Source organism: Pundamilia nyererei, unplaced genomic scaffold (assembly GCF_000239375.1).
Source record: "Pundamilia nyererei isolate P.nyererei 1_Seehausen unplaced genomic scaffold, PunNye1.0 scaffold00034, whole genome shotgun sequence".
Lineage (NCBI taxonomy): Eukaryota > Metazoa > Chordata > Actinopteri > Cichliformes > Cichlidae > Pundamilia > Pundamilia nyererei.
This window is the reverse complement of record NW_005187435.1, coordinates 1,394,000-1,419,233: the sequence shown is the minus strand read 5'-3', so window position 1 is coordinate 1,419,233 and position 25,234 is coordinate 1,394,000. Positions and strand designations below refer to the sequence as shown.

The following is a 25,234-nucleotide window of genomic DNA, read 5'->3' as shown; positions in this document are numbered from 1 at the left end:
CACTATCCCAACTTTTACAGCCTCTCTCATGGGGTCGCTTTTGGTTCTTTGACTTGTGCTCTAACAGATATGGGTTTCTTTCTCTGAGTTTGTGTCGGTAGCCCTTCATGCTTTCATTGCTAGGGCTTAGCGCTCTGCTCTGAAAGGAGCAATGGTAAAGTTATTTGTGCATGGATTCTCTGTGTTTCACAATTTTACTTGTAAGTCATTTTAGTGTTCGCTGCTTTCATAACCACCACATTTGAATTCATCATGCTGCACATGCTCTGTCCTATGTAAAAAGCATTGGCTTCATGATTAACCTCACAGCAAGGAAGGAAATAGCACAGCCTATGAAAGAGCTTGCGCTCTGTTGGATTTTCACTGAACATTGCTCTTTGCTCTGATCTAAGAAGATTAGTTATGGTCCACAAGTAACAAACAAAAAGAATAAAAGCAGCAGGGCCTTATCCAGAGATAAGACTATATGTAGGTGTGCGCGTTTTATGACAACACCAAACTTTTATCTAATGTATAAAAGGAAAAACACTTTTTTGTCAATTAAAACTAATTGTCTTTTTTTATGTTGCAGTGGGGAGTGAGGTATAAAAACTGTCCTTCATCTTGATGAGTAGTTTTCATGTTTGAGTCTGAGTCAAATGTGAACAATTCAGACATCTTAAAGCAGTTTATCCTTTTAAAGAAGGCTCAACACCCGAGGTTAAAACTGCAGCAGAGTATGGTATTTTCAGTTTTATTACATCCCTTTCAGTGAATCAGCCTAGGTGAGGTCAGATCTTTGCCTCATTTCATTAAAAAATAACAAGGTTGGATATAGTGTGCCATCTGAGATGTAAAAGAGATTAGAAACTCTCTTTTTTTTCCATGTAAAGTATTTTAACCTGAGTTTTGTTTCTCTTTAGGTTTGGTTGACCTTTACCCACTTCAGAAATAATCTCTATGTAGCTAATGGCCAGTTTATTATATCAAATAACCTGATTAATGCACTTATTTTGAACTGGGATATCTTCTGAAGTATGGCTGTGTCCTCTGAATAAATACAGTTTTATTCAACATGAAAAATCTGAAATGCTAAAAAGAGCTGAAAGAAATGTATCAGCACCGAAATGGGATGTATAATCTAAGGCCTCTCCTCACCTTTGAAACTGCTGCAGGCTTTTATTCACATTATATTAGCAATGATGGAATAACAGGTAATTCTTCCCTATTTGGCAGAAATGTTAAATTGGGAGCTGCGGTTTTACGGTGGATGCTGTTCATTTTCAGTTCCAAAGCGAGTAAGGTTTAGCAATTCATCCACCAGTGTAAGCGCCTTCCAGTTTTATGAAATGCGTTTTTACTACTTAAATAATATCCTCAATCAAAAGGTAATTGTAAGACACTGGCAATGACAAATCTCATCCATTATAATTTTCCACAGCTCCAATTCTTTCTTTTGTGCTAAAGCACTGGGACATTTTGAGGTTTAATGCAGTAAAACAAAAGAGCACCCATACTGTCACATCATTTTTGTCCTGGAATATAAGCCTCTCAGGTTTTAGTAATTCAAATCACATTTATATAATCTAACACAAATGTGCAGCAACTGCAGACATCTTCAGATTGCTTGGTTAAAAGCCAAGCTAATGAAATCAAACCTGACGTCATCTTAGCAACAGAAGATGTTGCTAAGATGAAATTAAAAATTACTTTAATTTTGTTTTAATAATTAAAGCCTTGATGAATGAATGTCTGCAATACGCACAATAAAGTTTTTTCTGGCTGTTCACATTCATTGAATGCAATTAAAACCATTGTGCAGGCATTAGAAGGGCCTGACTGACTTGTTTTGAGTTCATTGTGTTTATTGAGATTTACACTATCCCCCCTGTACCATTTTCTGACAGCAGAGAACAAACAAGAATATGCCCCACATGGCCCCCATGAGTGCATTTTATGTTTTGACAACATCGTCTGTCACAGTCACTGATCTCATGCTTGGAATAAATCAAAGCTGTTATCGCACTGCCATGGGAGTCAAAACCCTGATAGAATACAATGTCTACCGCCCAAGTGTTCACTTTTTCTATTTTCATCATGTACAAATGGAGAAAGTGCAATTCTAAAACTCGATTTTATTACCTTGTTTTGATTCAAAGACATATTAAAAGAATTTAAAAAAAAGAAAAAAAAGAAGTAAAAACAGGCGACAAAATATGTGTCAAACTCCCAGAATAACTACTGGTATAGAACTATGCATGGCTTCAGATCAAAGTGAGTCCTCCATACTATATACATATACATAGGATCAGGGTGTATCGAGCAGTTTATCAATTACTTGTAACTGTAGAAGCGACACCCTTGCATGTGTTTGTCTTCACTCTATCATGGGACCTGCTCCACTTTCACATGTGTAAAGGTCCATATTCCCTTCATCACACCCGAGAACTGTTGAGGTCGCTCTCATATTGCGCACAGTCCAGGTTCATGTCCTCCCTTTGAATGTGTTCATGCAGGTGTAAGTCCCAGAAAACTTGTGGATTTCTTCAAGTGCAACTTGTGGCACGAAGCTAAAGACAGACGAAAAACACTAGTGTCAGCATGTTAATCGTGAAGTAGAAAATACAGCAATAAAAACAAGATAGCACATGAAATCTCACCTTTTGAGAATGACAAGAGCGTGCATTGTCCATGGCAGGTAGAGGAAAGCCTTGTCAGTTCTGACTGCATCAACAGTCCTCTGGGCAACTACTTCAGGTTTGAGGGGTGGAAAGAGCTGGGGAAACCTGGGAAAAAAAAAAATGACAGTTTGAGATAAAGTGATGTTGTTTCTGGGACACTCTGGGAAAATTTTGATTATATTTTCTATCTGCTTCAAGTTTTATCTGTGCAACCGCTGTTCATAACAAATGCCAGAGCGCAGCTGAATTTGAAATTATGCTGCCATACTTTATCTCGCCAAACTGTACATTTTGGATTTTTGACATACCCAATAACTATTACAAAACAGTGTGAAAGGTCTGATGCAATCATACACCCAGGATGTACATTCAATGTCAAATATGCGAAGCAACGCAGCACCATTTATTAAAAAAAAAAAAAAATTTTAAAGCAGCTATGTTTTCATGTGATCTCTAAAATCCTAAAATAATTACTAGCAGTCTGTTAAATATCGAGTCATTAGCTGATTTCGTCAAAGTATACAAATTCCTTTTAAAATGTTAAACTATCATTTCTGGTACCGTAAGTCAGAAGAATCATGAATCAGGTGGATTAGGAGAGTATCTTAATACTCGCTTTAGATTTATCCAGTAGTGTGAATGTTTTATCATGATCTATGACGCGTAGATCATTACAGGGGAAAAGGTTGATAGCCTATAGGATAGATTTTATAGCAACCACAAGCATCTGTACAAAACTCCGTGCCCATTGATCAAATACAGGGCAAGTGAAAACTGACCAGCTGGTTGGCTCTAGACGTAAAGTCAGAAGATTACCAAACTCATTCGATCTTTCCCTTTCTGGACTTTGAATAATAGTTTTCAAAGTAATCCATCCAATAGCTGTGAAGACATTTCCTTCTGAGCCACAAATGTCAACCTCACACCAGTGATACAGGGAGAGGCATGGAATCTCTAAAGTCAGTAGGATTAACCCTGTAGGGGAATAATAACAATGTTCAGAGTTTGCAGTGCATCCAAAGGTTATTGAGATATTTCAGTCTGAATTGAAGTGTTGGATTTGCTTGATGCATTTCCACTTAAAATTCCTATAAGATTTTGTTCAAGGGACTAGGATACTTCAGATCTACTGTTGTCCAAAGACACAAAATGGGCAAAAGACACAAATTAGTGGGCTGATGTATGGAAAAACGATGCTCGTTTTCTCCAGTAGTATTCATAATAATTCTGGCACCTTCCTGCAATGTTGTCAGGAGATTTGGATAGCTTTTTGTGTACTTTAAAATGTAACTGATTTAAGAAATGAAACATTTTTTGTAACTCACTGCTTTGTTTTCACCAATTACATTAAAGTGGCTTGTTTAGCCACTATTAAACCAGCTCCCTCTGGCTTACTCATCCAACAAAGCATTAGGGTATAAATTTTTCCCAATTGTAACCATATTTTTTGTGATAGATAACCCTAGATAACCCATATTTCTGAACCATGGTATGACGTAAGAATGGTCCACCCTCGCTTCCTTTTGTTGTGTCTTCTCACCTGACTCTCATGCCCTGGAACATCTCTGTATTCGTGTGAAAGGGAAGCACTGTGGTACAGCTGACACCAGGACAGTCCAGCAGGCCCAGTGTCAGGCTCTCCATGAAGGCCAGCGATGAGGCCTTGGAGGTGCAGTAGTCTATGGCCCCAGGGATCGGAGACTGGGACAGGATGGAATTAATGCATACGACATGGCCGTGCTGCAGCTCCAGCATTCGAGGCAGGAAAGCTTTTGTTGTCTACGACAAAAAGAAGAAAAAGAGACTGTAAAAGGTGGAATGAAGGAAAAAGCGGTGAGGGGTGTAGAAATAGAAGGTGAAATATATTCAGAGTAGAAAGAAGAACAGACAAGAGAAGCAAGCCCACACTGTAACGACAGATTAAATTTCCATTTCCATTTAGTTGATAATTGCATTTCTGTCTGCATATGACATAGTCTTTTGATCTCCATTCAAAATAAAAATGCCATGAGTTTCACAACCCTTCTGATGTTTCAGGGGCTGAGAGGCAATTTGGAAATACCCCACTTAACCTGCCATAATAAGAGTCATGATTGACAAGCCTGTGGCTGCCTACTGCATACGGTGCCATGCTAGAATCAAAATATAAAAATGATAAGGATAATCAGCTCAGAGGAATTTCCCTATATTTCCCTGTATTTGCAGGAAAACTGGCTCTGCTACAATGTAATCAAATCTTACCCAGAACTGCCCCATGGTGTTGATGTGTTGGGATTTCAGAAGAGCATCATCATCGCTGTCCATCAGACTCTTGCCATGGACGACTGCTGCGTTGTTCACCAATATCGTAACATCTCCCACCTGAGATTAAAAAAGTGCAAGAATAGGAAGAGAAAACCCTGTCAAAAATGTCAAGCATTTGCTGTCTGCTTTCCTGAAATGATATAGTTGTACTCCACAAGAGCTGTCAACATTCCAAGCTCATATTTAGAGATTTGAGATGAAGTGTAATCTATACACACCAGATGGGAGAAAGAGCAGCTCAAAGCAAATATACATACAGACTAGACGGGGAGGCATCTCAGGGAAATATTTTACGATCTGTTGTGTGCAAATTATATTTCTTCTTGTGCAAGCAGATTTATCTTTTCAAAAACACTAAGCTGCCATACCTTTTCTCTAACCACTTTGGCTTGTTTGTAAACTTCCTCCCGATTGGCCACGTCACACAGGAAGTAATGGCACTCAGTTCCAGAGAGGGTAATTTCTTCAGCTGTCTCTTTGAGGCACTTTTCTGTTCTGCCCCACAGGATCACCTGGTAAATAACAAGATGTTAATTTTCTAAACAAACACACGTATAATCAGTAGAAAATTCAGCATCGAGTGCAAAAAAAAAAAAAAGTCTTTTTTTTAAATTTTTTTTAAAACAGTAATCACTCACTTTTTTTTGGCAGTATAGTGAAAATGAGTTTTTTGAATAGCAATGTTCTTTTTGTTCAGAGAATAGAGAGGGCAATTTCACTCCAACAAATAGTTTTCAAGCAAGATTAAAGGCTCGGGGGTTGGTGGGTGAATGAACTGTCTCTTCATCCACCCGGAGACTAAATGAAGGCTGGTCATTTGAGCAGGGAACATGAGGTTGGATAGAGGTGGGGGACTAGTGATTGGGCAATTAGATCTGTCAGTCTTTGGGGTCAGGGAAAGGTAATGAAATCAGGGGGTGAGCCCTCCTCATCTCTCAAACACAAATTCTCAAAGAGATTACATGGCCTGTTGGGCAGATGAGCCCTGTCATTTCTGGTCAGGGAGTCTGAAAACAGTGCGTGTGTGAAGTGCTGAAGACGCCAGTGTGGGATTTGGCTAGTCGCCCATGACCAAGGTTAATATTTGAGCAAAAAGTCCTCTGGAAAGTGATCTTGTGTATCTCGGAGTCAGAGACTGCGCGTGGGCGCAAGACAGCATGTCTGTTTGCTACCTCGTGGTTCAGCCTGTCATTCTCATTGTTTTACACCAATGAATATGCGTAAACATCCATTTAGTTAGTAGGCAGGATGGATTAGTCTAAGAGATCTAATTAATAAACATGACAAAAGATATTTTAAGATATTTTAGTTTAAAAAAAAGTGCAAAAGTATGCAAGCATGTTGCACAGTGCAACTCTTGCACAAATTAAACCTGTCATCTTCCAGCAACAGCGTAATTTCACACTGTGCCAATTTAAAATTCACTCAACACTGGTTGAGAGCCAAACATAGCACACTAACAAATACAGTAAAATAACTTTCACATTCACAATCTGGAAATAAAAGAAGTCCCAAATTGCTATGTTGCTCTGTTCTTCCAAGTATTCATGTGTCAAAAACTGTCCAAGGCTAATAGCAGCTGAAGCAGACCAAACACACCAAAATTTTTAGAAACATAAAAGACTGCAGTCTAGAATGTGCTTTTTATGCGCTTCATTTCTTTATCAGATCTGGAGCACTCTGGGTTTGCCTCCCTCTGTGAGTGGCCCTGGTTTGAATTGCTTTTGATTAGGTTTTCTGTTTGCTTCATTTGCAAGCCCATTTGAGTAATCAGTGAAGGCAGACAGGTCTTGATAAATAACTGAAAGCTTTTAATAGGAGTCAGGCAAACAAAGCTGACAGTTCTCATTAAAAGTCAGCACTTACATTGTGCTCTCCTGTTAAAATGTTATTTAATTCATTAAGTTTATCACCCGTCACAACATGCGGGATCCTCAGAGCAAACAAGCACTGGCCAAATTGCTATCTGGACAGAAACGTTAAGAAAACAGTTTTTAATTGACCTTGCACAAGCCCTCTTCGCTATTGTTGATAAACTGGTGATTGTTCTTACTTGGCATGCCTAACAAGACCTAATGTCAACACATGCTGTAAGTAAAAGCCCTTTAATGAAACAAATCTATGTTGCAAAGCTTAAAACAAGACTTTGAAAGGTAGACAGCAGATATCCCCAACTAGCTCCAGCTACATTACAGTGATACTCTATCACTCGGGCCTGAATATATGGGTGGGTATGAGCCCTCCTTTTCACACCCATTGTATGGGCAAGCAGAGAGGCAGCACATAGAGGGGGCAGCAGGAGTTCAGGAGGCAGTCGCCTGCCGCTGTCTAATTACTGCGGAGACAGCAAGGTCAGTTGCAGGGCAATACCCAGCTGGGAGTGGTGTGCTTCCCGCCTCCAGCGCAACACAAGCACACCCACACAAACCTGTTGTCAGTGACTTGCTTCGGTTCATCTTCTTTGCAGAGATCTCCAAGTAATGTTAACAACCACATATAAAAGGAAAGAAAAAACGTGTAAACATTTTCCTCCCGAGTTGGTGGTGCTTTTAGGGAGGCTGCAAAATAATTAAACGAGCTCTGAAGAAATATACCATTTTAATTTTCTGAGTATTTACTGGGATTGTTATGAAAGACCCCTCACTGTGTTATTGGTTGCCTTTTTCTATTTTTTTGCCTCACGCTGGCGCTGCTCTCCCCTAATAGTACAGAATAAGACATGGCTCCCCTCCTGGGTCTCCAGCTTTTCATCTTGACTAATTTCCTCCGTTGACATTGAAGTCAGTCTTCCTTACAATGTGAAAAAACTAAAACCTAAGCAGAGGCGAAGGTAATTCTGGCTACTACTGACAAAGAGGCTCAAACAAGAGTTAGCGTAAGTTCGCAGAGGTCAGCCCTATTCACAATTATCCTTTTAGCATCTCTTTAGGCAGGGAGTAATTGTCATACACATTACCACAGGTGTTGTTTTCAAAGCCTTCACACCTTGATAATGCCCAACAAAAGGGTGCTGAAAAGCATGGTGACATCCATTGTTACGCAGCTGCAAAGTGAAGCTTTTAAAACCCACTGGTTTCTTCTAGCTCGTTCCCCAAGGAGATGGCATTGAAAGACAGAAGGAGGCAGTTAGTGTTTCATTGAGCTTTTAGCAATGTTTTCAAGCTGCTGAAATTGCACCTTAAGAGATCATCTGAGACGTGGCGCCTGTGTCACTCGTATGTATAATTGCAACCCAAAGCTATCAGCTGGGCTGCTCAACGTGGGTAGAAATTACCACAATTTTCTTCCACGTGTAATGATGACTCCCATCTGAGGTGATCAAAAATAGAGCTACTCTGTATTGATACATTGCTGCTACAGGGCCACCAGCGACTCATCTGGCACTCAGCTGTGTAATGTTCCCTCAGTAGGATTGGTAGACAAACCACAGCTGGAAATTTTGAACTGAGGTTACCCTGACCTGCAATGAAGACAAGCTGTGTGTGTGTGTGTGTGTGTGTAGTCACCAGAGCATTTTAGGAACAAGAGAAAGCTCCTTGTTAAGGGGATGAGGGATAGTGAGGGAGGTGGGACATGGAAGGTTAATTGTTGTGATGGATGAGGTGATTTCCAATGAAAATTTGAATTTATAATTTATTTTATCTTGGTGATTTATTTAGGAGTAAACCAAGCAACTTTAAGCGTCATGATATGGACTATTCCAACTCATGTCATCAATATAAACTTGTTGTTTTCAGGTAACCTACATATTTTGCTATACATTAATATTCATTTCCAGCTGTATAAAACAATGACAAATCTTTTTTTTCTGTTTACATTGCATTGTGTCTTGAGTATGGAAGATTTGACCCACATATATTACATGATAAGTATGCATTTTAGTTACTGTAACTGGTTAAAAGAAACAAAAAAAAAGATAACAGAATGTGTTCCTTGTTATTGTTTTGCAAACACACCCCACAAAACAATATCTCGTGAACTCATGCTATCCTTGAAAACAACAACTTATCTGTTATTTATTAAGAACATTATGAAGTCTTTTGTTGTGGCATGCTAGTAGACGCTACAGTCTTATGGACACTGCTCAAAAATGCCAAGAAGCTACAATAGAGAAATATCAGAGCTGCATTGACTTGAAGCAGTTTCAGTTACATTTTATGCACTCTAAAATAAACAAACAGCCACATATGGAAAGCCACGGTTAATGTATAGTTTTTACAGCTAAATCTTTGGATGATGCACTTTCTGTGTAAGGCAAAACGCAAAAATCACCCTGGACCCAAGCAGAATCAGCTCAGTACCACACTCAATCATATCAAGCAGCCATAAATGCTGTCCAGACCTGCCCTCTGGTTGACCCAAGCTGTTGTGCAATACCTGAACAAAAATTGTCACCGGTCTTACTGGACAACTAGGTTACTTGGAGGTCGTGATCCCTGCTTTTATAGAACATTGAAACAGCAATACACGTGGGGCAGGGGAGACCAGACTGACCAGGCTACCTGGTGAGGGATGAGGGGGGTGGTTTTGATAAAAGCTGAAAATATAACTTAATATATGACCAAAACAAATTGCTCAGAAAGTAATTTAATCTCGTTGTTAATAATGTGCTGATCTGAAAGGAGTGGAAGGAGGAAAGGTATGTGCAACAAGTTATCGACTTACCTTTCTGGCCCCATGCTTGGCAAACTCTTTGGCCAGGTGTCGTCCGATGCCTCGTCCTCCACCAGTGATCAATACCACCTCCTTGGTGAGGTCTTTCCGTCTGCTTGGCAACAGCAACATCAAACTTGCTCTTACTATACAGTAGAGGATTTGAACCGGGAAAAGAAGCATACGACACACGCTCTTCAGCTCCATTTCGGAACGTGCTCACGGATAGTCTGTAAGTATGTTTACGCTGCAAGTTTACGTGCACCGCAGATATCCGCCAACAGTGAACTGAGTGCGCAGACAGCGACTTCTGAGCTCCTGCAACTTTACCCGCATGCAAACAATATCATCTGCACTGTTGCATAACTAATCCACAGGCGAGAGATATTTTTTTTTAAAAACAGAACAGTGTGACTTGAAGAGCTCTGACAGTCTACATGCATCACGCTCACGAAATCAGTGAGTGATCAGTCATTGCGCCTGTCAACTACCGTCGAGGAGTACAAACGTGAAACACAAGTCCAGGCGACGCTCCGTAGTGCGCGCTACTCTGTGCTTTGGTGTTGCGTTCCTGTTCTGTCCTGTCCTGTCCTGCCTTATATATTACTGCCTCTGCCCTGGTTCGGAACTTCCACTAGTGAAAGGAACTGGATGAACCTAAATAGGAGGTTTGTAAGGGCATTAATCCTGATTGACATGTTAAGTAGGGATGAATTTTGCTCCAGTGCCCGTCTGCCCTGAGTGGCTGCGCACTTGCCTCTTCCACACCCCTTCATGTGGCTACAACAGCGTTTCTCAACATGTGGTCTAGGTCCTCACAGTGGTCGCCGAGCAGCGAGGGTCCCAGCTGGGACCCCAAACTCTCACTTCACAGTTTCACTGATCCGAACTTCACCTCGTTACATAACGCTGGCCACAGAAGAACAATGATGTTGCAATCACAGGTCTCACTGACTGTTGCGAGTCAGTACAAAATCTTCTTATATAATAGCGCCAGATGAATGACTGCCATCGTCAACAATGCCTAATGCCAGTTCTATTAAATTAATTAAATGAAACAAATAAAGAGAGGAAACAAAGAATCAGCTGAGCACCAAACAAACACATAGCTGATAAAGCCCCTAACACATTTGTAACCTCAATAAAAAAAAAATCAGGTCTGGATTGTGTCAAAATCTAAAGTCATATATTTCCTCCACTTTAATGTGCTAGGTTTATTTAAAAAAAAGTGAACATGTTATTTGATTGGACAGTGTGTTTGTACATTTGTAATGGTTTCCAACTGTTGGTATAAAGCGCCACTAGTTGTTTGAACCCAGTCTGTTGTGGTAACAGTATTTTTGAAGCACGCTATATTTTTTCTGCATGTGACAATGCAGTTTGGGAAATAGGTCAGCCCGGTCTCAGAAGCTTGGAAGGATGACAACAATAAAACCGCATGAATACCTCCTAAACAAATCTTGTGAATTCACGAGCCTCAGACAAGATTCCAGTCTGTGATGTTTGGCCCTGGCACTGTGATTTTTACTGGGCAATGCTGAATACAAGACTTTTTCAGCAACTGGGATGGGTTTAGCCTCACAATGGTTGCTTTGTGCAAGGCTCAGTTACTTAGGGAAGACAGAGAGGCTCTCGGGGGCTGCTAAAAACTCCAAGACAACACGACTCCAGATGCTGTCTTTATTTTGCAAATTTCTGAGGTTTACAAAATGCAGATTCAAAGTCGAGAGCCCACTGGAGCTTATGCCAAAGCATATTCCACTGAAGAGATGTCAAATACAGGTCAGTGAATTTGCTAAAACATCATAGTACACATTGCAGTCACTGGCAAATATGTTTAAGCTGCCCACAGAATGCCACAGTGTAAACAGACTGTTTTTCAGAGTATCCTGTTTATTTATACTCATGCTATCACTGCCATCTACAGATCAACAGTGAAAGTTCAGATAAGGGTCTTTTCAGTCAGCCTTCATGCATCTTTGAGTATTTTCTTCCCTTAGACGCTAGACAATAAATTTGCTTCTCATTGCCACGCACAGGCATGAGCAACAGAGCTCATGTAGGAGTCAATATGTTCAAATAAACCTGAAAACACATGCAGACACACACCCACACACACACACACACACACACACATTAGAACCACAGAAAAATGTGAAAATGTTAGTAGGTGTTGGAAGGTATTTTAATGGGAACTATGGAAATGAAAGTAATTAAAAAGCTGCTCTATTAACATAAAATATTTTTTGCAATATCCATAGAGGAACAATATGGTTTCCTTGGGAAACATGTAATTCGTTTGACTACACAGTCATAAAATATGTTGAAGGATATAATTATTTTCCTGGGCAGCAGGCAGCTAAAAATGTCATTAAGTGAGAGCAAGGTCAGAATGCATTGCAGGCGGTTGTGGGAGGGGTGAAAAGAGGCTGAAAGCAGGTACATAAAACATTTACTCCTAATGACTTACCTTCAGCAGAGCAGACCAGCAACACCATGGACATCGGCTCGGCAATTTTAATAATTGGCTTCGCTGCTCTTGTTGCAGCCTTCCTTCTTCTGGTAATTGGACTTGTGTACGCTGAGCTGATGAATTCAGACGTTCCTTGTGGGGTTGCAAATAGAGGGAAACTGCGCATGGTTCATGGATTGTTTGTTGGTATTGCAGTCGTGGTGAGTATCAGTATCTGCAAAAGTCTTAGTGCTTAGTTTTGTATGTTGCCTGTATGGAATCATATCTGTTTTTGTTAACTTTTTAAAATATTCAACTTATCCTTTAGATTAAACGCCTCTTGTGGAGAATAAAATGTACTCTTTTAGGTCATATGTGGATATCCTTCCTTCGTCCTCCAACACCTGATAAAGCTTACATCAGAGAAATTTTAGATAAGAAATCATAACCAACAAAGGTGCAAAGACAAAGTCATGTGTTCTGCTTCTTTGATGTTGTCATGAATGGGGTTTTTTTTTTCAACCAAATAACCTTCACTTTGACTTTATCTATCAGGGTTGTATATATTTTTGTCTCCTATTTGTTGTAAGTCTTTTGTTTCTCTCCTGCCAGGCTCGGATCCTACATCGACTGGGCATTTGTCATCAGGTTAGCTTTACCCGATGGTTCGTGGCCTGTTTTCTCTCTCACCTGAAACAAGTTCCCGCTGGTCTGCGAGTGAAGGACATGACATTCTCAGAGGTGCCAGTGCGAGTATATGAACCTACCTCTGTGTGTGACGGCTTGAGGAGAGGTCTAATGTATTTCCATGGAGGCGGATGGATATTGGGAAGTATAGGTATATGATGTTACAGTCACTTGCTTAACTAAAATAAAAATGCTCAAATACAAGTAAAACCTGACTTCCTCACAGTTACAGTCAGTAATTTTATGACAGTGGAAATGAATTTTAAGCAGCTTGAACTATAAGTAAAAACTATTTTCATTTGAGCGGTATGCAGCATAAGAAAGTTTCAAAATTCCGAAATACTACAAAATTGCACCCAAGTGTAATATTTTTCAGCACAGGTGCAGAAAGGACAAAGACGTGTCACCTTCTGTTTGTGGTTATTTATGGCTTCTTTTCTGCGACGAAGATCTTTTAATAACTCTATCCTACTAATCCTGAACAGATTCTGTTGATGAAGTGTGTCGGCATATTGCCATTGAATCTGACACCACTGTGATATCTGTTGGGTATTTACACTTTTTTCCCCACTCCACATACAAATAGTAAATCTATTTTAACCACCATGTAGCTACAACTTAACATACTGCTCCTTTTCCTTTCACCCCTCTTAGATACCGATTAGCCCCTGAGCACAGGTATCCTGCCCAGCTGGATGATTGTGAGAAAGCAACGTGTCACTTCCTGTCTGTGGCTGAGACAGAGTTCGGGGTGGACTCTCACAGAGTGGCAGTTGGAGGGGACAGCACTGGGGCTAACCTGGCAGCAGCACTGTGCCAAAGGCTGGCGTGCAGTGAGGACCGACATCTGCCATTCCCTTGCGCTCAGGTCCTCATTTACCCAGCCCTGCAGATGGCAGATTTCAACTTGCCTTCCTACCAGCAAAATCATGCTGTGCCCATATTGTTTCGTGGCCGGATGGCATTCTACTTCCTGCAATATCTCAATGGAGATGTTTCTCTGTGCCAAGAAGTGCTGGAAGGTAACCATGTCCCCACTGAGCTCAGGCCACGCTACGAACTATGGTTATCCCCTTCCAACTTACCTCCTGAGTGCCTCACACGTGGTTTCTATAAGCACCCAAGCCCAGAATATGATGGGGAGGTGTATCACGCAATTAAAGAGGGTTTGGAACCTGAGGTTTCCCCTTTACTGGCAGACGATGCTCTCATTCAGAAAACCCCGCGAACCTTCATCCTTACCTGTGAATATGATGTCCTGAGGGATGATGGGATTCTTTACAGGAAGCGACTTCTGGACCTGGGAAAGGATGTCACCTGGCAGCATGTGCTAGATGGCTTTCATGGCATGATTAACTTTTTTAACCAGGGCTGGCTCACATTTCCCTCTGCAGTGCAAGTTGTGGATGGTGCTGTTCACTATATAAAAACACTGTGAGGGTAATAAATAAGATCCTGCAATAAACTTTATTCTACTTCCCATCTTGTCTTACATTTGAATAAACAAATGTGCCTCCAGTGTTTGTCATTACCATTATACTGTTCACAGAAGCCCCCCCCCCCTCCAAATTCATTCCATTCCAAAAATGAAAAGTAGCCCAAGGAAACCAAGTCTGCATACAATATTCTGGCACCTTTTTAACAATACAGAGCAGGCAACTAAAAGGTAAATGGCATTCCTTAACTTTAGGAAATGTATTTCCTTTTAACAAAGATGTAAGACATCTTCTATTTGCTTCCAGGACACTCTGCTTGCTTTACCCACAGTGTTTGCTGTACCCATGGCAACAGAGCTCTTTTTCCCCTCCACTGCTGAAGCGATTATGTAGTCAGGTGAATACACCTACATGCTATCCATTTGACTAGTTAAACTAGCTCCAGCAGGGCTTTAGATTTCCCAGGTGTGTTTGATACTGGGCAAAGTATGAACCAGAAAGCCAATGCACAGGATAAATGGGCCCAAACCGGATGGAGAATAGAGCAGAAGTATGCAAACAAAGTGTTGTTAGGCAACTGGGCTGAAGAAAGACTTCAGGTAGGCATATTGTCTGTTTACGACATGCTTTACTCTACAGTGTGATAATGCAGCATTTCGATTCAGGCTTTCCAACTCTATATCACAGTATGAAAAACATGTTTTTCCAATCTAAATATACAATTTCACCTCAGCCTGAGAACACAGACTTTCTATGTCTTTTCATGCTGTGTCTAAAACACAATACTACATTAATGGCAGCCCGCCAACATTTTTTTAGAACCTGAGTTGGTAGTCAGATCTATAACAAAGTGATTAGGCGGCCTCAGTTCAGCTACATCAGCACAGCCTCCTGGTGGGCGAGAGCTGGAGACTAATTGCATTGATGTGAGTTTTGGCCATAGGCTGCTGGTTCAGGATTTGTGAGGAGAAATGACTTAAGGAATACTGTACAGCAGGTCAATTGTGAAATGTGAGCTCTGCTGATCCTTATGCTGGGATCATTGCTCAAGTCCCTGTATATCCCCCTTGTTCAGTCCACTTTGAGATGTCTGTTTATTCTCTCCGACACAGTTCACTCGCAAGCCAAAGATAGCCTACAGCACCAGTTCTGTAGACTACCGACCCCACAGGGATTTCAAGCCAGACATCTCTGAGAGAAGATCTGCCCTGCTGAGAGCTGAGGTCAGCCTTTAACTGCTCATTCATGGTATTATCACCAATTGAATTCCTGTCAAAAGCCTGCAAGTCAGGGTTTTTTTTCCCCGCTAGAGTGTGAACACTTCTGCATAATACTGATGGCCAAGATAAAGGCCTGTGATAAAACTCTTTATGAAAGCAAGTTTCTGTTCAGACTCAGCAGCAATGAAAAATGTGTAAAATCATCAATCCTACTGGGGACATACTATAGGGTTAGTTGGAGCAATTTGCCGCTGTCACATGGTGAGCCTCTTGAAGATTATTGAAAAAGAACAGGTCATGCCCTCTATATCTTAATCCAGAGAAGGCCACTGTGTGAAGGCTACGTCAAGATCTCTCTATATTGTTATCCAGGGGCTTCCATCTAAGACGATTTTTGGGCACCATGACCCGCCATCCTCACATTATCTGGTCACACAGTATGCGGAAAGCTACGGGCGTAACCTCATCAATGCTTTGCCCACTCTGCAACACAGACATGCAGACAACTTGACACAAAAGCCCGAGAGGTCTGACCAGCTGACTTCTGGTAAGTTCCATGCCAACACTGCCAGAAGGCAGAGATTATACATGGGAAATGACTTTGTACATTAAGCCATTACAAGGAGTATGAGTGCAGTGCAAACATAAGTGCATTAAATCTTGTATGAACAAAATACATCAGCAGTTGAGCTCATGAACAATTAACCTGGGGTGGGTCCAGATGCCTTTTATAGTTCCAAATCAGCCACCGATGTAATTAATGGCTGCAGTAACATGGCAGTTAATGTGCTCTTCTTTTACAGCACTTCCAAACAACTTTGGCCCGCTGCAGACCACAAATCACCATTTTGAAATACAGCAGTCACACCTTCCATCTCTGACTGAGTACAGGTCAGCATACCAGAGGCAACCACTTAGTGCCTTCTGCCAGAGCCGCTTTGCCAAGGCTTCACACATGCTCTCCAGCCACCTCTATGAAGCCAATCGTAACAACAAGGATCTGGATCTGAGACAGCACTTGATCCTACAAGTCCCGGATCATTATTTCAGCCTATGTCCACCATCACAACAGGCTTAATTTTAGTATTGTAGCTATGAAACTGTCTCCAATACTGGTTAATTTAGAAGCTGTGTTTGTGAATTCCCTTTTTCCGTAGTTGGCAACAAGTAAAACCCTAACTCAACAGACCATTTGGGGAAATCAAATGGATTTTAAAAAATTAAAGACAATTCTCATTACCTTGTGAGGACTACTGTAGATTTACACTGGTGAGTTGCTTTAGCATTTAAATGTGTGGGAGGGAGAAAGGGATGGGACTATAAATTATCTCCACCCTTTCAGAGCATAATTACATGCAAATTCTTTCTCTGCGCAGAGTGTATGTGAAACTGGAAATGGGCTCTTAGTATTACTCTAGATACTCTGCGGGAGAAATAAATAAATAAAAATACTGTTGATGCCAGAACTGACCTGGGTATTTAGGTAAAACAGAAGCAATGAGTCATCCAAGGCAATGTCTGAAGGGATGTGTCTAACTCCCATTCCATTAGGTGTTTAATTACAGAGAATCAAAGTGTTTAATTAGGAAGAATCAAAGATGCTTATGTTTGATGGTCAACCATCTGCGTCTGCCTCCCTTTTTCCCACTTGCCTGCTGCCTTCCAGTGTAGCTCTGTTTCACCCACTGTTAGCTAGTTAGTCTCTCTACTGTGCTGCTGATGCCCGTGTGTCACATGACACCCTTGGGTTATGAGAAATCTTCAACACAACACGTCTTACCAAAGAACGGCTGTATTTGCCTCTGAGCCACACGATGGTGCTATAGCAACACGTCACTCTCGCTGTCTTTTAAGTCCTTGCCTTTACAGTCTGTACGGTGAGGAACTTAATTGTACATGAAGAAACAATGAGGGATTTAATATTTGCATCATTCTTATGCATATTCAGTTGTTAATGTAATCAACACAGTAAAATAAACCACACATATTTAGATTGAGCTTGCATTATTCTATTACTTTTTACAAGTCACACAAACAGCAGAATAGACATCTTAATAGAATTAGTCACTAAGTGTGGATTAATATTCACTGAATGACAAATTTCTAAATTCCTCTGATGTTTATAAAACAATAGATAACAAAGTGAAGATATCATTTGGTACAATGAGCTGAGGATGTTCTTAATCTTATTCACATTGAAAACAAATACACATCTTTCTTGCCACCATAGAAGGTGACTGAAATGACAGAAATAACTACAAGTCTGAGTGTTTCAGTGCAGTGACAAATGCTTTCGAAGCTTACCTATTTATATTGCATGGCATACCCATTTACATCATGTCATATCTAAAGAGCAACTGTAAGTAATGACGTTGTATTCAGGCCACTGTGTAAAATATATTTGTGCCCTACACAAGGGGACACAGTAATAGATTAAAATTATATTGTTAAATTCTTGTTCAGTTAGCGCTGAATGATTTCGTTTACTCTGGTGCTTTTTTATGAATTATCTTTGGATTAAAGAGATTAAGCATCTGGGATGATATAAAACTAACATAATAGCAAGAAGAAGTTGCAAATCAAAGTAGCAAACAGTTTCAATGGCAGCACATCCTGTGTAAATCTAGGTAAACAGTAGTTTGACTACCATTAAGAGTCTTATAATTTACATCTATTGCCAAGAATGAGACATGAGGAAAACACAATTCTTTCTGTAATACGCAATCCAATAAAAATAAAGTACTTTTAGAAACAGATGCTTTCTTGCTTTGTGGAAAGGGAATCTTTATAACACTTCAAAAATGATAGAAAAGTGGTTGCAATTTTGCAATGAAATTTGGGGCTGGGCTGAGTTGAACATAAACCTGACCGAAGCAAAACTCACCCAGGCAACAATAAACTTGATGTAAAGCATGCTCTTGTAAGGATACTCAATCACAATCTAATCTTACCATCAATGGAAAATTGAATCCTCATTACACACTAGTCTGCTGAGGCTTCTTATCAGGTAGTGAAAGAATAAAGGGGAAAAGTGTGCCCTTGGCTGCAGAGAGTATGCTCAAATCCTCATCTATGAAAGCAGGAGAGATCTCATCAGCCTCGAACTTCATGGTGAAGTGGCGGCTGACACAATATATTGTGTCATTCATCGCGACACACTGAAACGCAGGGCAATGCAGAATCCGTTTGGAGCTGCACTCATACCACAGTCGGGCCACCGTATGGTAGCGGTACACACTGACACCCAGGACTGGGTTGACATCAAACCGGTACAAAAATCTTCCCACAGCCACAATATCTACAGTCTTGTATTTGCTGCCTACTGTGAGACTTGGCCTCCAGGTGTCAGTTTTGGGGTTGTAGCGTAGTAGCATGTATTTAAGAGTTCCTCCAGAAACAAAAAGCTCTCCATCGCACACTGTCACATGGTGTGCCACAGCGAATGTATCATTAGGCAGAGGAGCCACAAATGTCCATCTGTCCAATCGTGGGTCGTAGCGCTCCACTGTGGAGAGGCACTCTCCTCCAATTGCATATATGTAGCCCTCCAGTGCTGCCAGTTTGCAGCGGGGCCTGGCTTCATTCATAGGACTGATCTCTTTCCAAATGGATGTCAAAGGATTGTAGCAGAACACTCGCTTTGAGGGTGTCATTTCTCTGTCAGTGCCTTGGCAGCCCACTGCCACGAATAAGTAGTTATCCATTGTGCACATAGCACAGGCTTTAGAGATGACCTCCTGTGGGATTAGGCAGAGTGTATGCCAAGTGTCTTTGTAGTCATCATAATAGTACACTGCGCTTGATGTCCTCCTCTGCTCTGATGTTGCTCTGCGCCCTTCAGTGTTGCTGACCCAATCTTGAGGATCCATGTCTGCAACCATGACAAACCTCTTCCCCCTCATTCTTTGTCTCTGGATTTGTTCCCGCTCCCCAGCCATTAGCCGCCCATAAAGGCTGGGATCCCTGAGCACATGGAGGTAGTTATCAGACATGACCCCCAGGGCTGCTTTCTGCAAAGATGTCTGGCCATGTTTCTTAGCAAGGCACAGTGTCTCCAAACAATTACCCAGATCAAGCTTACTCTTTAAGACTTCTAAATCTGTGTCATCAAGAATTTTTGCTTGAAAGTCTAAAAATGGAGCCCCTTCTGCAGTCTCTCTATCTATCCCCTCCTTCACATTAAGGATTTTGCTGTCAGTAGCAGGACTGATAATTGGGTGAACAGAGAGAGATTCATCGCCAGCTATAGCCCGAGAGTGGGTCACTGGAGTTGAGGCTCTTGAAGTTAGAAAGGGGATCGAAAGCTCAGACTCCTGTGCTGCAGACAGATAGCTCTCTTTGCGTAAGAGTACAGGCCTTGGGGGTTTTCTCAGCTTGAGGCACCCTGGCGAGGAAGCATCTTTAACAGTGCTTTGTGGTGAAACCAGATCACGAATAGTGATGGGGTTTAAAGACGATGGAGACTCTCTGAAACTGCTGCCATGGCTTCCAAGCTCCCCTGGCTTTGATTCAAAGTCCCTCTCATACTGAGAAAGTACCGTATTAATATCTGTAATAGAGTGAGAAGATGACTCAACATAGTAATCATATATCTTTCCACGCACAACCTGGTCTCCTTTCCCTTCTAGCACTATGTTTGCATCTTCCACTTTGACCTCTGCCTTGGAGAGGAAGCTGGAGTAGGACCCTTTGCTCTCCAGGTCCTGTCTTAACTCTCGGCCCACACCCACACTTCTCTCCAGCTTCTGCAAAATGCAAGGGGAGCGCCGCCCCGTTGTACTGACCATCCCACTCTCTGTTGGATCAGGGAGTTTCAGAGCAGATCCAAACATAACATTACTGGTGGCAACCTGTCCCTGCTTCTCATAAGTGATTATCTCTTCATCCATGCTGGTATCGTGGTCATCGTTTGTTGCAAACACATCCTCACTTGTTTTAACCTGATGTGTCAGGTCATCTGAATCTGCTAGCAACGATCTGGATTGCTGGCCCGCATCATCTGTCTCATGTTTTGTTGAGCTTTGATGTTGAAGTGTTGTCTCGCAGTTTTGGCAGGTTGCATTTCCTGGCTCTTTGTCTTTGACATAGAGCTGGATTCTTCTTCGATGCCTGGAGCTGTAGAACCTGTAGCCCCAAGAAACCAGCAGCACTGCAGCCGCAGAGACACTAAGTTTCCACAGCAGCTGCATGTCGAACTGGACTCCCAAAAGCTCCGCAATGGGCATAGCTGTAGCAATGTTGGTGGCAATAGTTGGTTGGCTGATCCTATTGAGCGTTATTGTCAGTGCATCTCAGCTGATAGTAACTGTCTGGTTGTCATTGTAAGAGAGCTGCTGTGATCTGATGACTGTGCCTCCGTGCCCAAAGGATCAAGTGTAAAATGATAGCTCTTGAGGCACAATTTGCATCACTGGCTCTGCAGAGGCGGGGCCCTTTCATGCACCACCTGTGGCAAGTCACATGCAGCTTCAGTATCCATACACGGAATATGTAAATACGCCATAGATCAATATTTGGTTATGCAATTTGTTGACTCAACAAAGCCTTTTCCCACAACTATTCAAATGTTATGTTGTGTAATGGAAGAGTTAAAGTTACCGCAATACAAAGCCTTACTTTGCAGGGTTACGTTTCAGTTTCGGCATCTTGCTGTTTTCATGCATAGAATGTATTATGTACATTTCTAAAACAATTCCCCAAAATATTATGAGAGATAACTCTTCTTCACTTGCTCAAACATACTTCTAGCTCTCCAGAAGGAAATCATGGTTTGAATAAAGGGCGGGGAGTAATGATACCTGACATTTATCAAATACTTATTAACCAGGATACATCTGTTTGCACAGCCATGCTCCATATTAAAGGTCCTTTCCCTGCCAGCGCAGATGCTTAAGTTAGTCTCTGTTAAGATGATCTGAAGATTAGTATCAGAGACTTAAATGGCAGTCACATGCTATTATAAACACAATAAAGTGTACAGAGCACCATCTGAACAATAAAAGCATGTGTAATGCAAATAAAATGGGAAGTCTTTGTACACATAACCTTGGGAGTGTCATTTATTTCTCTACACTATACTAGATTCAAACATGTATTTCTGCCTCATGGGAGATTTGTTGCTCAGTTGCTGCTGCCAAGCTGCCATTTGTATTGTTGATAACACAGCAGCGAGGCTGTGGTCAACAACAAAATAGTATTCATTTTAACAGCGTGTTTAGAAGCATTGTAAAGATGCATCACGTGAGGACTCGTACAGAGGGTGTGTCAGATTTCCGAGCCCACACTGGCAATGTTTGGTCATCTGATAGGACAGCCTGCAGACAACAAAAAGGAAACTGGACTCTGCAAGCACATTTGCCTCCTGAATAATTCACAAATGCTCTGTGCAACCTCTTATCCTCACCACTGCTTCTAGCTTCAGGTGGAGCATTCAGAAGACGATTATCATGTGCATTGTAGTCATGTGCTTTCACTTCTTTCTTATAAAACGACAACATGTGACTGAAAATAAAGAAAGCATAGTAAGTGAAACTAAAACCTTTTTTAATAGATTCTTGCTTATGCACAATGTTTTTCTTTTGGATTAAAGAAAATGTGACAAAGCAGTGCATTTAAAGGCTCTTTTTTCTTATCTATTGCATATTTCTGGTCCACGATAATATGGTTATGAATTTAGTACTCATAGCTACTGCTAAGATGTGGACAACAGTAACACAGCCTTATCCACAAACTATTTAGGACAGACTTCTTCTGGCATGATGATTAAATCATATAAAGCCAATTGGCACATTGTATTGTATTCAGAAATGGACCCTTTTTTCTCACTTGAATGTAAAATGAGTGAGTGAAAGCAAAAAGCACAGAAGTGCCTCTTGAATAAAAATTACAATGATAGCCGAGTTAGAATACTATACAGTGGGTGGACAAGGATTTGTGCCCTTTGCTTCCCTTGCCAGATAAAATGTCATTCAAAGCACATATGACTGTTTGTTAATAATGTTTGTGCTCTGCAGCTCTCATCTCCCGTATGCAGTATGCAATATGGATAGTACTTTGGCAAGGTGAGCTGATATCCCAAACAGATAGGTCTATCCTTTTGGTTCACCTAAGCTTCAAAATCTCTCCTCTTACCTCCCACCTGGTTTAAACCTTAATCCCTTAATACATGTTGGGTCCTTAGAATAGCTTAAATTGCAATTCTTGTGAAGTCCAAAAAATGCAGGATTACATTGCATTAAGCTATCTTTCACTGAAAGGCCAGAAGAGTTAATGGCAATGTCAGAATCTCCTTCTAAAACCACGTTGAGGTCCATATCATTAGAAAAAATCAAAAAGACGTCTTTTTCTCCACAGAGTCGATCAGCACACGTTCTTATACATTATGGTGGGATTTTATTTAATTAATTTCAACAGTTCTTTCAGCCACCTTGATTAGCATGTGTCTTCGGTATGAGTAATAATGCTGCATATCGCCTGTACACAGCATTAAAAGGCTGGACAATAAAAATAATTTGTAAAACACTGTTTTAAGCAAAGTCAAGGCTTTTGAGTTTTGTCATCTCTCCATTTTAATAGGGGTGAAATGAAACAAATGCAACAACCCTGTTTACACAAGCTGCCTCAGGTGAACTCCTCCCTGGGATGGCGGCTAAAATGATCCTACTAGTACTGTAAATGTCTGGGTAAGAGTTACGTATTGTACACAATGTAGGTCACTTAAGATAGTATGTCACAAGTAAATAACTGGATTACAGGCCAGTGACAATGAGTTGCAGTGCTGTCATTTGCAACACACCAAAAGGAGAAAGAATCTTCAAACGTCACATGCACCACAACCCCAAAACAGCAGACATATGTTAGATACTTTTTACTCTGTCCTTGGAGACCTGCCATATAGATATAAAAAGCCAAAATGAGAAACAAAAAGGCTGTTAATGTTTCCATCCTTTTCAGCCAAGAATTATCTCTGAAAACAGAGTTGAATGAAGTACAAACAAGGGTGGAGGAGTGTAAACTCCAATTATTTCAGCAACCATCCCTCACCATAACCCATATAACCTCTTTTAATTATTTTTCAGTATTTACACTGATGTACACAAAATACACTCAAAATGAGATTTTTTTTCTAGTTTCTGCATTTAAATCCTCTCGTACATTCTGAGCCATCAGAAAGAAAACAAAAGAAAAGAAAAAAAGAAATTTGTATATTAATAAAAAAGCGTCTCCACTTCGAGCATCTGTATTTATTCTCCCATGGTTTATCAGCTTGCTCTCAGTCAGGTACATCCCAGGATATGTAGCAGGTGTGGTTGATGTGGTGTCGCAGTCTAAAATCAGTTCCATTTTTCACATCTCAGTACCAATTTCAGTACCAATAATATTGTGAGTCAATAAAATAAAATCCAAATGCTTTTTTTCTTTTCCATTTCAAATCAACTGATTTTATTGGTCAACAGGCAGACGTGGGACAAGAAACGAAAAAAAAAGGTGTAACTGGGCGGGGCTATATAGGAGGTGGTTACCGTCATGTTCATCATGTTGTTCTTTTCATATCATTATCTTGGTTATTATTTTTGTTACAAAAACAGTGTAGAGCCATCGTGTGGTGGCACTGTTTCCTGATCGACTGACGTATGCAGGGTCTGTTGATGACTGGAGAAGGCTTGTGGGACTGTGGGAATTAAGTTTTGTGTGATTGTGTGTGTGTGTGTTACTGTGTGCATGTGTTGATGTTACATAAGAAGGGCAAGTATGTGTGAGCGAGAACGTCTTGGATGAGAGGTTTCACGTCAGTTCCACTGTCACTGTGAGGACAAGTGCCATCCACGTTAATCCGAGCATATCCATGCGGGGGGCTTCATCTACAAAACCAAAGAAAACGACAATCAGACTGTTTCATTCATCGTTTTGATGTATTGTAGTGCATTAATAATACATTTAAAAACACAAAGCAATTGTTCATCCCACTGAGCAATTCTTCTGAATTATACTCGTGTTTGAAGTGGCTAAATATGTTATTTACAGTAAAATAGGAATTTCATTGAGAAGGGATTTTTAAGGGCATTGAACTGTTCTATGTTTTCACTCAACTGAAAACAATTAAATAAACAAGACCATATTGTGATGGGATCATAACAGCTGCCAGTGAGTTCTCCCACCAGGCCTATTGTGGAAAATATTTTTATGTTTATAAACCAGATAAAGACACCTATGAGACTTACAAATACATTAAGAATGCAAAAGACTGTGTTAACAGAGCTTAAAGCGGCTCAAGGCCTACTCCAGGTGCCCTTTACCCAGTACTCACGGGTGACATGACACCAATCTTCACAACCGATCCCAACTATACACCTGTAAAATTTTGGGACTGTATCTTGCACGGCTGTCCACATACCCATCTGAAAGTACTTCAAACCACTTATTTGACAGTTCCACCTATAGTAGGCATCCCCAGGACCAGATTTTGCCATGACACACAGACAGTTAGACAGACTTACAAGGTGAAAACAATAGTGGCCATGCTGCTGTAGCTTATAAAATTGTTTATGGCACACACATAAACTATTTTAACCTGATTGTTGCTTATAGACTGAGACTTTGCTTCATCAGAAGAACATTTCTTCTCTAAATGTCTCAACTCAGGGGCTTGAAATCACTTGAGGTACAGCTGCAATCAAAATTATTTAGCCCTGCTGAGCTGTTAAGGGTTTATCTATTAAACCTTCCAAAGATGTTTATAAATTTTTATAAATCACATTTGAGTCAAGAGATGTAATCAAAATAACATGTTTAAAATGTTTTACATCTTATGTAGGTGGATGA

The 25,234-nt window shown here is 40.8% G+C and overlaps 5 protein-coding genes across 6 annotated transcripts in view; 2 read left to right on the top strand and 3 right to left on the bottom strand.

The window, feature by feature from the left end:
* Positions 1-1,806: 1,806 nt before the first annotated feature.
* On the bottom strand, positions 1,807-10,559 carry dhrs3b (dehydrogenase/reductase (SDR family) member 3b). Its single transcript, XM_005729681.2, has 6 exons — positions 9,630-10,559; positions 5,333-5,476; positions 4,902-5,021; positions 4,201-4,439; positions 2,640-2,765; positions 1,807-2,549 (listed from the first exon to the last, which is right to left on the bottom strand). The coding sequence occupies exons 1-6, from the start codon at positions 9,822-9,824 to the stop codon at positions 2,465-2,467; spliced, it is 909 nt and encodes a 302-aa protein (XP_005729738.1). The 5' UTR covers positions 9,825-10,559; the 3' UTR covers positions 1,807-2,464.
* A 1,554-nt stretch (positions 10,560-12,113) lies between these two features.
* aadacl4 (arylacetamide deacetylase-like 4) lies at positions 12,114-14,256 on the top strand. The gene is made up of 4 exons (XM_005729680.1): positions 12,114-12,290; positions 12,682-12,907; positions 13,242-13,305; positions 13,411-14,256. Exons 1-4 carry the CDS (start codon positions 12,114-12,116, stop codon positions 14,192-14,194), a joined length of 1,251 nt encoding a protein of 416 aa, XP_005729737.1. The 3' UTR covers positions 14,195-14,256.
* Positions 14,257-14,680: 424 nt separating this feature from the next.
* On the top strand, positions 14,681-16,490 carry cfap107 (cilia and flagella associated protein 107). The gene is made up of 4 exons (XM_005729854.1): positions 14,681-14,791; positions 15,305-15,415; positions 15,785-15,959; positions 16,216-16,490. The coding sequence occupies exons 1-4, from the start codon at positions 14,681-14,683 to the stop codon at positions 16,488-16,490; spliced, it is 672 nt and encodes a 223-aa protein (XP_005729911.1).
* Positions 16,491-17,791: 1,301 nt separating this feature from the next.
* Positions 17,792-20,637, bottom strand: klhdc7a (kelch domain containing 7A). Its single transcript, XM_005729679.1, has 3 exons — positions 20,353-20,637; positions 18,364-20,268; positions 17,792-17,820 (listed from the first exon to the last, which is right to left on the bottom strand). The coding sequence occupies exons 1-2, from the start codon at positions 20,635-20,637 to the stop codon at positions 18,388-18,390; spliced, it is 2,166 nt and encodes a 721-aa protein (XP_005729736.1). The 3' UTR covers positions 17,792-17,820; positions 18,364-18,387.
* A 2,318-nt stretch (positions 20,638-22,955) lies between these two features.
* The window catches only part of igsf21a (immunoglobin superfamily, member 21a), a 182,757-nt gene continuing 180,478 nt past the window's right edge, over positions 22,956-25,234 (bottom strand). For both annotated transcript variants that reach the window (XM_005729678.1, XM_005729677.1), the window contains one exon: positions 22,956-24,273. In XM_005729678.1, the coding sequence (XP_005729735.1) occupies positions 24,197-24,273 (77 nt within the window). In that variant the 3' untranslated portion in view covers positions 22,956-24,196. The remainder of the gene's footprint in view (positions 24,274-25,234) is intronic.